Genomic DNA, 14727 nt, shown 5'->3' on the forward strand with positions numbered 1-14727 from the left:
CAGCGAGTTCTGCAGACAAAACTCTCCATGGTCCTTGGCAGTTTCCAGGCTTAACAATCCAGAGCTGCTCACAGCAGACCACCCGCTTGAGAGACTGCTCCCCAGTGTGGACTCCCCAGGATCTAGACCCTGACATGCTAGAAAAAGCATTTCAAAGCCGCTACCTTTGCATCACCTTGTTGAAGCAGGCAAGTTTAATTAGGGACATCGGGTCTACTAAAGGGCTCTCCGTCAGCATCCAGTGGTCGAAAGGGCAGGGAGGAGAGACACCCCCCACCAACAATGGTACCCTCTTGACTTCCTCCACGCTCCCCTACTTCAATTAAACAAACAGCAGCAGACGGCAGCAAGACTGAATTTTATAATTCTGCCTCTGCCTTCTGGAGATGATATAAAAACTGTATGAAGTTCAGTGAAGGGGATACGCAAAGTTCTTGCCAACGGAGGAATATAATCAGCAAAAAAAAAAGCATTTTGCCTAAGAGCCTCTTTGAGTGCAGAGTTAAGATGCACTTTATGTATTCATTATGTATTTAAATAGATCCAGCTTCAATTATCCAACTGAACAGAGGATACTCAGTGATTTCAGATAATCAATGGTTTACGTGAGTGGCAGGAAAAAGGAAATTTGTTTTAAACGAGGGAAATACGAGGGAATATATGCCAGATCTAGAAAACTAAAATTTCAGATAATTGGGGTTCGTAGGAGCACAGGAATAATTGGAAAGTAGGTTGAACTTCTTTTTCCCATTTAAAAAGAACAACAAGAAAAAAAAGGAACAAAGTTCCATGTTTTTAAGAGGTTAGTTGCAAATGAAGTTCCTGTGTGAACTCTTGAAAGTCTGGATTTTTTTTTTTTAATTATTTCTCTCTCTAGCATATTCTAGAATTCTGTTGATACAAGACTTAAGTAAGCTATCACTTTTTAAAATTTCCTTAAGGAATCTCTACACCCAACATGGGGCTTGAACTCACGACCCCAAGATCAAGAGTCGCAGGCTCTACTGACTAAGCCAGCCAGGTGCCCCAGTAAGCAATCATTTTTAACATGTGTAAAGAGAACAATATGGCGCTGCTCCCATCCGCTGAAAAAAGTCATAAACTGGGCACTCTTCCCTCCCTCACGTCCCTACTCCCTCACCTCTCTACCCCCTCACCCACCCTAGGTAAATTCCTTGGAGTAGAGAGGCTCCAGACTCTAGGGGAATAAATGGAAGGCTGCCCAGTAAATGGCAACGGCAGGATGCATCTCTGGCAGAGCGGAGTAGCCCCACAGAAAAGACCAACAAATACTGTCAAATGGACACCATCCACAAAAAGGTTCTACCATCTGTTCATGCTATAAAAGCCCCCAGTAGATGGCACAAACAATATCCAAGCACTTTTTTGAGATTTCACGTTTAAATATGATCAGATAATGAAGAATCCCCATTGGACGAAAGCCTCTAGCATGAAAGGCAGAGACTAGAGCACACAGAAGAAAATATATCATGAAAAGAGAAACAAAGCCTGAGGCCATATTTCCCAAGAACTCAGTAATATCCCCTGAGATGGAAACACAAAAGAATCTAAAGCTATAAACAATAAAGAAATGCACAGATTACACTGAAAAATGGATAAGGTAGAAAGGAGGGAGGAAGAAAAAGGGAGAAAAGGAGAGAAGGACAGAGGGAGAGGAGAAGAAAGGAAAGAAGGAGAGAGAAAGAACTGGAGTGAGGGAGGAAGAGACAGGGGAGAGGGAAAGGAAGGAAAAGTAGGAGAGAGAGGGGAGGGAGAGAGCAAGGGAGAAGAGAGACAGGGAAAGCATTTAGGAATAAAAAAATAACTAAAATTAAAATCTCTTTGAGAAATCATAACCCTGGTAATAGAAAATTATTCTAAACCTTCAAAAGAGAAAATGAAGCACACTCAAGTTATTCAGAACTGATAATGATAAGTGAACAAAGGAAATAATTTTCCAACCAAAATTTCAAATTACTCAAAGATTATTCAAGTAAAAGGTAGAATAAAGACATTTTCAAATATGAACCATTTTGTAGGAAACTACCACAGGTTTGTTTGTTTTATAATGAAAATGAAGGAGAAAAAAGGAAAACTTGCAATCCAAGACTCTAACTAGGATGGTAAGGGGAAATCCATGGTAACTATTATGCCTGAGGCCTAGAGAGCAAACAGATTGGAGCAGAATGATAAAGGGAAAGGCAGTCTCCAGGGAACAAAACAGTACTGTGCAATTAGGTAATAAAGTGGAGACTTAGAAAATACTGCTAAGTAAGCATAAAAGTAAACAAATGGAGCAGAAAAAAGAGGCAGGCGTTAACTACAGGGGAAAAAAACCCCAAAAAGTTGTTCAAGATAGGAAATCAAATGATTGTACAGTAATTGGCCCAGCAGCTAATATTATTTATATGGTCATAGCAGCATGGAACATCCTAACAGTCTAACAGAGACTATTGATTTAATCTTAAATGTTCATATAACTATAAAGGAATACGAAGAAAGCAGAATTCATACATAATACAGCTAAATATTCATCTATGATCACAGAGTCAGTAGTTAATGTCCAAAGTTAATTTAAAAATACTATAAGCATGTTAATGAGAAATGAGGGTAAATGCAAGGCAGGGGCAGGCAAGGGGGTGGGGATAACTAAACAAAAAAAGACCGAGCTAAAATAATTGAGCATAATTATTTTGGGGGACTGAGGCTAGGCTAAGAGGTTAAGCAGGGATTAGAAGAGAATTTCACTTTAAGTTCTTTAAGGTTAATGGAATTCTTTAAAACTATGTGCTGATACTGACTTCACAGAAATTTAAAATAATATGGGGGCGCCTGGGTGGCTCAGTTGGTTAAGCGTCTGACTTTGGCTCAGGTCATGATCTCGTGGTTTGTGAGTTTAAGCCCCGCATTGGGCTTTGTGCTGACAGCTCAGAGCCTGGAGCCTGCTTCAGATTCTGTGTCTCCTCTCTCTGCCCCTCCCCGACTCATGCTCTGTTTCTCTCCCTCTCTGTCAAAAAAAAATAAACATTAAAAAAAATTTTTTTTTAATGTTTTATTTATTTCTAGGAGAGAGAGAGAGAGAGACAGCGTGAGCAGGGGAGGGTCAGAGAGAGAGGGAGTCACAGACTGAAATAGGCTCCAGGCTCTGAGCTGGCAGTCAGCACAGAGCCCGATGCGGGGCTCGAACCCATGAACCGCGAGATCATGACCTAAGCGAAAGTCGGACGCTTAACCGACTAAGCCACCCAGGCGCCCCAAAAAAATTTTTTTAAGAAATAAAAAAATAATAAAATGTGAAAAGGAAAATGAATACTATCAGTAACATATTATTTGAATAATACATAACAGTATACAAATTATATACTAAAATCCAGCTCAGCCACAATTATATTCACTGTACTTTTAACACATGTTAATAAGAGGGCATGTGCTGTAAATGACGAGCCCTGTATATTCATTTTGTACTTCAACATCTACACTCTCCATCAATACTCTCCTAAGAGCTAGGCAAATGGAGCCCCATATTTTGAAAATACCTCTTCTGGTGCCCAAAAAGGACAGGGTCCGGGAGGAACCCTCCACCCCCAGTACACTTTCGGGGAGCTCTCTGACCCTGTATGCCACACGTGGTATCAATAAGGTCTCCTACGGAGCTCTTAGACATGAGTCTAGGCCTAGTGGTTGTTCCCACTAGCCTAGCTGGTATTTCTTTCACTAGATTGCATGAGATGAGCCACCAGAATGGTATTGACAAAGTTCATCTGGGGTGAGTCAAATTCTTCATGTAGATAAAAAATTTTGCCTGGGGCTCCACCCATTTTAGGAGTTCTCCCTTCTTCACCACTCACCCATGTCAAAACCAAAGGTAAATATTTCTAAAGTGGTGGGCTAGAGGCAGGGAGATCTACAGTGATGAGAAAACAGGACTTAGCTACAGACTAAGGCAACGTTGAAAACAACAGAAAGACCACCACCAAAGATCCAGTTTGTCTTATCCGCACGGAGCACAAAGTTAAGAGGGACGACCAAATTAGGATCCAAGATGGTTTCGACAAGTTCATCAGAAGGACAGAAACCGCACGCATAAAATCTCAAAGAAGGAAATTTAACATCTGCACTTAGAGTTCTGGAAATATCTATTAAAATAAGATGAAAGGGACCTTGTAAGAGTTGATGCTATGGGTTTGATACACCACAAGCTCAGTATGAGTCAACAGTTAGGTGTGGTTTCTAATGAATTGAGGAACTGACACTAACATTGTGGAAGCAAACGGGAAGAGTAGGCACCAAACTGCAGAGAGGCTACACTGGACTGATCTCCTGGGAGACAGGGTGCTGGGTTCCAGAAGTATTTACAAGGATGACTATCAAGGAAAGGACTGAAACATAAAGAGAATAGCTCAGAAACCTTATTCAGGGAAGCCTAAACAGAAGACATGGCAGTAGGTAGATGAGATCTGTTTCCAAGCATTTAAAAGGTTATGAGAGAGACTTGCTTTAGACTTGAGAAAAATATGGACACCCAGGGAAATGACAGAAGTCACCAGAAGGAATGTGTTGTCTCAACATGACAGAGAACTTAATCAATTTTGGAGCTAACTAACAAAGCAGATGGTTAAAGAGCTAGAAGCTTCCCAGGGATGGAGGTGGTCACGCACTGGGCCGGCTGACCAGCTGTCAGAGGCTTTGCAGAGAGAGTGCCTACCTTGAGGGAGAGGCTGGACTTTAATCTACTCAAGTCCAAGATGTTAAATCGCCTCTGGAGTCTTTTCTACCAAGTCCACTTCATGCCTCTTTGTAAAAGATGACTTCCAGAATCTTCCCTAATCTGGCTGCCCTTGTTCAGGACATGTGTGCCAATGACTCCGGTCAAGTCTACACATAACCAGATGTGGTACTTCAAGATAATCATCCAGAACGTAAGAGCCTAATAAAACTCAAAGCCTTAGCCTCTTGGCAGGGAAGCCACACTCAACTTCCGTAAAGATCCTTATTTCACAGAAATAAAGGGAACCAGTCACTTTTTTTTTTTTTATCATTAAAATGAGAACCGTAAGATTGAATGAACATTTGCTAGAGTCCCTTAGGCATCTGACTCTTGATTTCGGCTCAGGTCATGATCTCTTGGTTCAGGAGTTTGAGCCCAGCATGGGTCTCTGTGCTGGCAGCGTGGAGCCTGCTTAGGATTCTCTCTCCCCCTCTCTTTCTGCCCCTCCCTCTCCTGTGCTCTCTCTCTCTCCCTCTGTCTCTCTGTCTCTCTCTCTGTCTCTCTCTCTCTCTCTCTCTCAGAAATATTTTTTAAAAAATAATGAGCATTTGCTACCTCTCAGACATCGGACTTGGATTATTACACCTAATTCCCAATTTACCATCATGGCGTAAACACTATTCTTTTGTTCACCAGTCTCTTTTTAATTACGCATTCTATACCCTCGTACAAGCAACTTTCTATAGAAAGGCAGTCCTCCCAGAGAGATATTCTCTATGCTTCTTTAGACACATCATTGCATATGACTTTCCATCCCATCAGGAGTCATTTTACCCTGCCTGCTAATTATGGCCCTAAGACGTTTGATGTAGGAATAAAAACCTAGTATTAGGGTATGTTACCATAAAAGTCACGGAGGTTTTTGGAATTGTATGTAACACCCAGCGGTAATGGACAAAGGAAGGCCCAAGAGGAAACTGTACTTTGTAGGTGGCAGGTGCTGGGTCTGCCTTCCAGTTTGAGGGAAGGTCCCCAAAGCAGTTTCAATGCAGGAGCTATGGCCTCACTTTGCCCACAGCATAGCACCTATTCTACATAAGCTGCTCTAATATTCATGCCCATTCACACCCCTCTCCTGCACACAAAACTCCTTTTTCTGCTTTTGCTGGTAATGTGAATCTCCTTACCATGGGCAAATCTGAACAGCAGCATCAAATCAGCAGCACACTGGCTCTGTAAACTGTGCACAGTGAACTGAGCCCCGGGGCTGGGGTAAACAACAAATTATTTCCATAATTATGGTTGATCTCCCTTGGGTTAACCTCACCCCTTACACACACAGGTTTCTTTCACACCTAGCCCCTCTAGAGTCCTGTGGATTACAAGAAGTAGAAGGTAGAAAATGCCCTCCAAGATCCTGAACAGCAGCAATTTCTTCTGAAAAGGTTCATTTTGTGCTCTATCCCACGTAAGTAGCATAAAAATCTCACCACAACAAGTGGACACAGAGGTTTTCATGAATAGGTCCTGTGTTGCCACAAAAGAATTTGATTCAATGTGACCTATTGGATATTTAGATTGTACTAGCAATTTTATGGCCAGGAAGGTCCTTTCAAAAGGAACTCACATCAGCAGTGTGTAAGTAAAAAGAGTATCCTGAAACGGATTAGATTATCATCTAAGCTGCGTAGGGAGTCAAGAATGGCCGAAATACTGAAATAGAATTAAGCCACTCATTGGGAATGAGAAACAGTCCCTTTTGACTGTGGTCAGTGATTCCTGCCCATGTTCTTCTTAGATTAAACAGTAACAGAAATAAGATAAACAGTATGCTTAGACAATGAAAGATTTTAGGGAAAGAGAGGCTCGGTTTGAATCCAGCCAACACTCAGTAACCGTGTTACTTGGCATCTAATTATTAGCCTTTATAAAAGCCTCAGCTTCACCAAATGGGAGACACAGTCCACATTAATTGGTTAAAATATGGATATGCTGTCCAACCCACTGATTGCTGTAAGAATTAAATATGACTCACGATTTCATTTTCATGTGGAACTGAAATGACAAAACAAATGAACAAACAAACCCAGAAACAGACTCATAAATACCAAGAACAAACTGGTGGTTGCCTGGGGGGTGGAGACGGGGGGACTGGGCAAAACAGGTGAAGGGGATTAAGAGGTATAAACTTCCACTTATAAAATAAATAAGTCACGGAGATGGAAAGTACAGCGGAGGAAGTACGGTCAGTAACAGTGTCAGGTGACAGGAGGGAAATACACTTACAGGAATAGTCACGGCCTAACGTATAGAATTGCTGAATAACTGTGTTGTCACCTAAAATTAATATAACATGATATATCAGCTATACTCAAATTTTTAAAAAAAATTTAAAGAAGTATATGTGACTCACATTGTAAAACACTTTCCAAGATGATGGCATTCAATAAGGGCTCAGTAAAAGGTAGCGGCTGATATCACATCCTATTGTTTTTGTTAGCATAATTAGGCATTCCCTTATACACAAGAAATCAAAAAATTACTAAAAAGCTATGCCAGATACAGAAAAACAATGGTTAATAAGCTAGATAGAAGAATATTTTCATGGCTCAGAGCCTGTAGATATTTTAAACAGGATATACAAAAGCACTATCCATTAAGGAAGACCTGAGGAATGAGCTACATTAAAATCAAAAAGTCACAGGCCGCCTGGGTGGCTCAGTCATTTAAGCCTCCAACTTTGATCTCACAGTCTATGAGTTTGAGCCCTGCATCAGGCTCTGTGCTGATAGCTCAGGGCCCAGAGCCTGCTTTCTCTCTGTCCCTTCCCCACTTGCACCCTGTCTGTCTGTCTGTCTCTCTCAAAAACAAATAAACTTTTTTTAAAAAACTAATAATAATTAAATTAAATTAAAAAGTCAGATTAACCAAGGACATCTTTAACAGAGTAACAAGCAAGCCACAGAGTGGAAAGGATATTTGCAGTGCATATGTTCAACAAAGACTTGATGCACACAATATGTAAAGAACTGCCACGAATCATTAAAGAGACAACTCCATGGAAAGAGAATAAAATATGCATTTCACAAAGATGATGTCGAAATGGTCATTAACACCCCCCCCCCCCCAAATGTGGTCAGCTTCACACTAATAGCTTACAAATGAAAAATTAAAAAGATCTGACACTACCAAGTGTGGACAAGGATTGGGAACATCTGAAAGTCCCTTAGGCTACCAACAGGGGCAGAAATTATTTCTATAGTTTGGGAAACTGGTTAGAAGCATTTAGTAAATATGAACGTGTACATTTACCCCATGACAAACCAATTCCATTCCTGAGTATACACCAATAGAAATGTTGACAAACATATCCTGAACACAGATACACAGATATGAGAGCACAGGGCAACATTGCTCATGATCCCCCCCAAATTAGGATCACCCCAAATGTACCTGCAGAAAGGTTGCTACACATCAGGGAGACTGAATCTATTGCAATTTATATCTGTTCTCCTGGCATAATTATTTAAAAAAAATTTTTTTTAATGTTTAATTTATTTTTAAGAGAGAGAGAGACAGAATATGAGTGGGAGAAGATCAGAGAGAGGGAGACACAGAATCCAAAACAGGCTTCAGGCTCCGAGCTGTCAGCCCAGAACCCAACACGGGGCTCGAACTCACAAGCAGCGAGATCATGACCTGAACCGAAGTCAGATGCTCAACCGGCTGAGCCACCCAGGTGCCCTCTGGCATAACTGTTTACAGAGCTGCTGTATCTCTCATAATTGGCTAGTCTCTAAAGTGTCCTGATGAGTTCATCAGTAGAAATGGTAGAGTAAAGGACCTCAAGAAACTGCTCCTCTGTAAAACCAGTAACATCAGCAAAAATCTTCAAAATCGACTTTTTCCGAGCTCCGGCAATTAATTAGGTCTTGCAACAATCTGAGGTTCTTCTATTGGAAAAAAGTGATCGCTGAATCCCAGTCAGAATAGAAGGGTTTGAGGACATTTTACCTTGCCTTATTCCCACCTTTGCCTCCCGATCTCCACAAGCGTGTGAAAAACGGCAGGCTGGCCATCACCGAAGGGGGCAGTGAGCGCCCACAAAACAACATTCTCCAAGAACTGTCATTATTTGACGTATGACAGTTCGCAGGAAACCCCCACTCACAGTGCTTGTTGCTATCTGACCTCAGAACTCGCTTGTGCACATAGTCTTTTCTCCAAGGGGATTTCTGAGAAATAATCAGTAACAACTGTTAAATATCACAGCTGCCTGAGCCAGTGATGACAGTTGGGACAATAAAGGAAGCTGACCAAAAAGGTTTTTTTTTTTAATGTTTTATTTATTTGCAAGACCAGGGAGGGAGGGAGGGAAAGAGTGAGCAGGGGAGGAGCAGAGAGAATGGGAGACACAGAATCTGAAGCAGGCTCCAGGCTCTGATCTGTCAGCACAGAGCCTGACACGGGGCTTGAACCCACAAACCCTGAGATCATGATCTGAGCCGAAGTCGGATGTTTAACCAACTGAGCCACCCAGGCACCCCAGGAACTTTTTTAAAATCTGGGGAATAAGATATTCATAAGCTGTCCACAGTCCCAGGAATCTAGGAAGTCACACACATGCATAAGGCTGTGCATACATTCACAAAACCCTAAGAAGAACCTACCCTCACCCCTCTGGCTGACCTTGAGGCTCTGTGCAAGCAGAGACGAAGGCTAAGGCAAGCTGTTAATTAGTTGCCTGAGTGTTGAAGACATAGAGGTCCTTGGGAAAGACTGGATGTCTAATGGCTTCCAGCCCTTTAGGGGAATCTTTGCAGTCACTGGCTGACTACTAAACTAATGGAGCAGAGAGTTCAGTGGCCACACAGCACAAAGAATAAATGCTTTACAGATTTCAGGAAAGTCACTTGACAAACAAACAAGGGTTACAACAATCAACTACAGCAGGCAGTGGGGGTGGGGGTCAGGGAACCTGGTTTCAGAGTCACCACATGGGGCGCCTGGGTGGCTCAGGAGACTGAGTATCCGACTTCAGCTCAGGTCATGATCTCACAGTTCATGGGTTTGAGCCCCATGTCAGGCTCTGTGCTGACAGCTCAGAGCCTGGAGCCTGCTTCGGATTCTGTGTCTCCCTCTCTCTCTGCCCCTCCCCCACTCAGACTCCATCTGTCTCCCTCTCTTTCAAAAATAAACATTAAAAAAATCTTTTTAAAAGTCACTACATTATATTATTTAAAATAGAGTTTTCAACAAAGTAGGTGTGAAACATGCAAAGACACAACCAAGCATGGTACACACACAAGGAAAAAAAACAATTAACAGAAACCATCCCTAAAGAAGTCGAGACTTCTAGACAAAGACATTAAATCAACTATTTTGAACATATCCAAAGAACTAAAGAAAGTCATGTCTAAGAAAGTAAAGCATAAGAATGGTAATCTCACCAAATAAAGAATATCAACAGAATACTTAAAAAAAAGAGTTTTGTTTTGTTTTGTTTTCAGAGAACCAAATACAAATTCTGGGGTTGAAATGTAGAATAATAGAAGTGAAAAGTTCACCAGAGGAACTCGACAGCAGATTTGAACTGTCAAAAGAAAGAATCAGTGAACTTGAAGTAGGTCAATTGAAATCATCCAGTCTAAGAAACAGAACAAAAAAGGAACGAAGGAAGATAAATAGAATCTCAGAACCTTGCACCATCAAGCATACTAACATAACCATAATGGAAGTCCTAGGAGAGGAGAGAAATGGAAAGAAGACTATTTGAAGAAATGATAGTTGAAAACTTTTCAAATGTGATTTAGACACATACATCCAATGCATCCAAGAAACTCAATGAATTCTAGGTAGAATAAACTCAAAGAAATCAATACTTAGAAACATATCATAAGCTATTTAAAAGCAAAGACAAAATGCCCAAAGTACCAACAGAGAAGCAACTCATCTAATAGATAGATAGATAGATAGATAGATAGATAGATAGATAGATAGATGGGCTCTGTGCCCAAAGTGGCACTTGAATTCATGACCCTGAGTTTAAAAAAAGTTGGATCTTCTACCGATTGAGCCAACCAGGTGCCACAAGAAGTAACTCATCTATACAAGGGATTCTTCTAAGATTAAAAGCTGATTTCTCATCAGAATCCATGGAGGCCAAATGGCAGTACAATAATACTTTCAAAACACTGAAATAAGACTGTCAGTCAAGAATTCTATATCCAGCAAAACTATCCTTTAAAAAATGAAGGAAAAATGCAGACATTCCCAGATAAACGAAAGTGTCCTGGTTTGGATGATAAAACCCATATTCACACTATATAACTAGTATCCTGCATGTGTGTCTGGGAGTGAGGAGTGGCTTATAAGGTGCTAGAAATTTCTGTTTCTTGACCTAGGTGGTGGTGGTTACTCTGTGATACTTCACTGACCAATACGTTTATGTTTTGTACACTTTTTTTTATTAATGTTTATTTGTTTTTGAGAGAGAATGAGAGAGAGAGTGAGAGAGAGCAGGGGAAGGGCAGAGAGAGGGAGGCAGAGGATCTGAAGCAGGCTCTGCACTGACAGCAGTGAGCCTGATGCAGGGCTCGAACTCATGAACCATGAGATCCTGACCTATGCCAAAGTCAGACACATAACCAACTGGGCTACCCAGGCATCCCAGATCATAGTCATTTTAATGACGGAGGTGGAATAAGCAGAGATCCTTTTTTTTTTTTTTTTTTTTTAAATGTTTATTTTTGAGAGAGAGACAGAAACAGAGTCCAAGTGGGGAAGGGGCAGAGAGAGAGGGAGACACAGAACCCAAAGCAGTTCCAGGCTCTGAGCTGTCAGCACAGAGCTTGAACTCATGAACCGTGAGATCATGACCTGAGACAAAGTCAGACACTTAACGACTAGGCCACCCAGGTACCCTTTATGTGTGCTTTACATCACTGATTTAAAGAAAGAAAAAACAGATGCTTTTGGCTGTCCAGAAACAAATGACCACTTTACATTTCTCACTCTAACGCCCAAATGCAAATAATTTAGGGTCCAAACCCAGAAAGTTGGTAAAATAACCTATTATTCTTTCCCATGCCTTTAATCCAGCTCTCTTTTCTGCATGGAATATTCTAACTGTCCATTTCACCCAATTCATCCTTTAATATTCATGACCAGGCTTTCCTATACTATAAAGATTTATCACTATATCTGTTCATATCATATATGAACACTTTTTTTAAATGTTTTATTTATTTTTGAGAGAGAGAGAGAGAGAGGATGAGTAGGCGAGGGGCAGAATGAGAGAGTGACACAGAATCCGAAGCAGGCTCTAGGATCTGAGGTGTCAGCACAGAGCCTGACTCAGGGCCCAAACTCACAAGCCATGAGATCATGACCTGAGCCGAACATGGACGCTCAATTGACTGAGCCACCCAGGCACCACTGAACACTTCTGAGAGTAAGAACTGTGTCAAAATCTTCTTGTTCTCAATAGCACTGTGAAAAGCATATAAGAAGCCCAGACTATGAGTTGCAGGAATTCCTACATTATGGAAACAGATGAAGGGAGCCTTCCTCACTAACACGACAAGAAGTTCTGGTAGAATGCGTCACAACCAACCAAACTCAAACAATTCCCTAGAAAAGCAAATGTTAACCCTGCTGTGATTAGCAGGTTAGTATTTAAAAAAAAAAAAAAAAAAAAAAAAACACAATTAACACTCCAATTTCAAGAACACTGGGTACAAATTGCTGATAAGATGAGGAAATTATTCGGGTACAGCTAGTCATTTCTGGGATGTCATTGTTTTATTTTATGAGTAATGTTCGAAGAGAACATTATGATGAAAAATTTTGACAGCTCAAATCATTTCTAAATTAAGGAATTCATCATCTTTTTCTAAAGCTCTTCACAAATGGTATTGAGACTACGCTGACGAATCCTTCAACCCGTGGCAAAGAGCTCAAGCCTCTCAAATTCAACTGACATCCTTCCCCAGGCTTCCTGTGGAATCTTCTGGGTGACTTCTCTCATTTCTGAATTCAATAGAAATGTTTATGTTGTCATTGATCATTTTTTTGTTTCTCTAATGAGCAGAAGATAAAAACCCAGCACTAAAAGGAAAACCGGGTTGGGGCACTATAGGCCAAGGAAGAAGGTAGCTGGTTCGGAGGCTTGAAAGGGCCAGAGTGGAGGCGCCTGACAAACCTGGAAGAGGAAGGCATCACCCAAGGAATTGCTGAGGCAGAAAACGAAATCCTTCTTGGGGTGTTCGGGCACGGCCTGCACGATGCTGTTCTCTACCCACACGGCGTGCTTCGGGATGCTGTTGTGGTCTATTCCAGACCGGCCGTCGCTCTCATAGAAGAAGAGTGTGCACCCTGAGGAAACAAAACAGGGGTCTGCGTGAGCATTCGGCGCTTGTGACACAAAAAGTAGGTAGTAGAATCTACTGTCCAGGTCCCATGATGAGGAAAGGGCTGGAAATTAAAGCGTGTGGAAACCGAGGGAGAAAAGAATGGGGTCTTGCTTGTCACGAAGTCTTGGATAGACTGAGAGAAGGGCAAAGATTTTTGAATCCTGGTTTCTCAGGCCACATGAGGCTCCCTCACGTATGCCCTCAAGTTCCTTAAGACCCTGACTTTCTTGGAGTGTTTTGTCATAGGTGTGCTCATAGGCGTACAGGAATCCTGTAGCCACTTTGGCCAGTGGTGGCTAGAAACCCGGCTCCAATGGTCGGAACTGCAGTCATGGCATGTGAGGACCACCGATCAGTACTGGCCCACTGGAGTCCCTTCCCAGTGGCTCACGTGATATACAACTGGGCAACACAATGCTAGGGGGTTCTTGGCTAGGCCCTTAGAGCAAACAATTAATAATACAAGCTTTGGGTGCTTTAAGGATAAGGGAAGAAATGATAGATTCTGTCAAATATGTGCTACAGAATGCTCTTCTAGAAATAAACCATGTCCGGTTCCCATTGAAAGAAGAAATGGCATGGCGCACATACGAAGGTCTGAGGTGGGCAGGGTGGGTAGCTCGAGGCCTGGTCCACACTTAATGACCCTGTGAAACTAATGAGACTGAAACAATAAAAACCTCCCATAGATTTGTGGCAAAGTGGCTTCAGTGGATGGCCTCCATGGTCGCTTTAACGTGAGGCTCCCTTTCATAGTTATCACCAGCTGAACACTGACTGTCAACGAATCGAAACCAGTTTCAGGGGAAGCCTGGGTCCAACTTTATGACTCTTTCTTAACTTCAAGGACCACACCTGATGTGACTGGCAAAGCCCCTGAAAGTACAATCTACACAGCTACAAGAGGAGTTTTCTCATAGAGCGAATTTGCGCATATGTGATGAGTCATGTAGAATGAAGGGGATTGGTGGAAAGTCACATTAGGTCAGAGGCAATTTTTCCCAGCCCGTAATATTTCACAGTCGCATGGTAACAGCTGCTGAAATGCAATGTCCCCAAACGCAGCGAACATAGCACAGTGGCATGCAGTGTCCACGCATTTCACAACTTCTCGCTTGGCATAGTTTCCCAAATGCTTTCCTTACTAGTCCTACTGTATGGTGTCCCTGGGCTTTGTGGTTTCTTAATTCTTGTTCTTGTCTCAATAATCCAGGAGTTTTGATTCTTCTTTCTACTTACTCAAGTTATATTCACTTTTTTATCTTTTTTTTTTTTAAGTTTATTTATTTAATTATTTTGAGAGAGCAAGAGCGAGAGAGGGAAGGAGAGAGGGAGAGAGGCAGAGAGAGGGAGAAAGAATCCACAGCAGGTTCTGTGCTGATAGCACCGATTTGGGGTGCAATCTCACAAACTGTGAGACCATGACCAGAGCCGAGATGGAGTCGGATGCTTAACCAACTGAGCCACCAAGGCATCTCATATACTCATTTTTTTCTTAAAGGTGATGTCTTATATTTTCTATAGTATTTACAGATAAAAAGTAAGATGTTAACCTACGTACTAAAAGGTATTTAGTTATCTATCCATCTATTCTATCTAGCACTG

The 14727-nt window shown here is 41.7% G+C and overlaps 1 protein-coding gene across 6 annotated transcripts in view; it reads right to left on the bottom strand.

The window, feature by feature from the left end:
- Positions 1-14727, bottom strand: part of TIAM1 (TIAM Rac1 associated GEF 1) — a 394669-nt gene that overhangs the window by 102381 nt on the left and 277561 nt on the right. For all 6 annotated transcript variants that reach the window (XM_039229055.1, XM_039229039.1, XM_039229048.1 and 3 more), the window contains one exon: positions 12912-13084. In XM_039229055.1, the coding sequence (XP_039084986.1) occupies positions 12912-13084 (173 nt within the window). The remainder of the gene's footprint in view (positions 1-12911; positions 13085-14727) is intronic.

Source organism: Hyaena hyaena, unplaced genomic scaffold (assembly GCF_003009895.1).
Source record: "Hyaena hyaena isolate Hyena2069 unplaced genomic scaffold, ASM300989v1 scaffold_2, whole genome shotgun sequence".
NCBI classification, from domain to species: domain Eukaryota; kingdom Metazoa; phylum Chordata; class Mammalia; order Carnivora; family Hyaenidae; genus Hyaena; species Hyaena hyaena.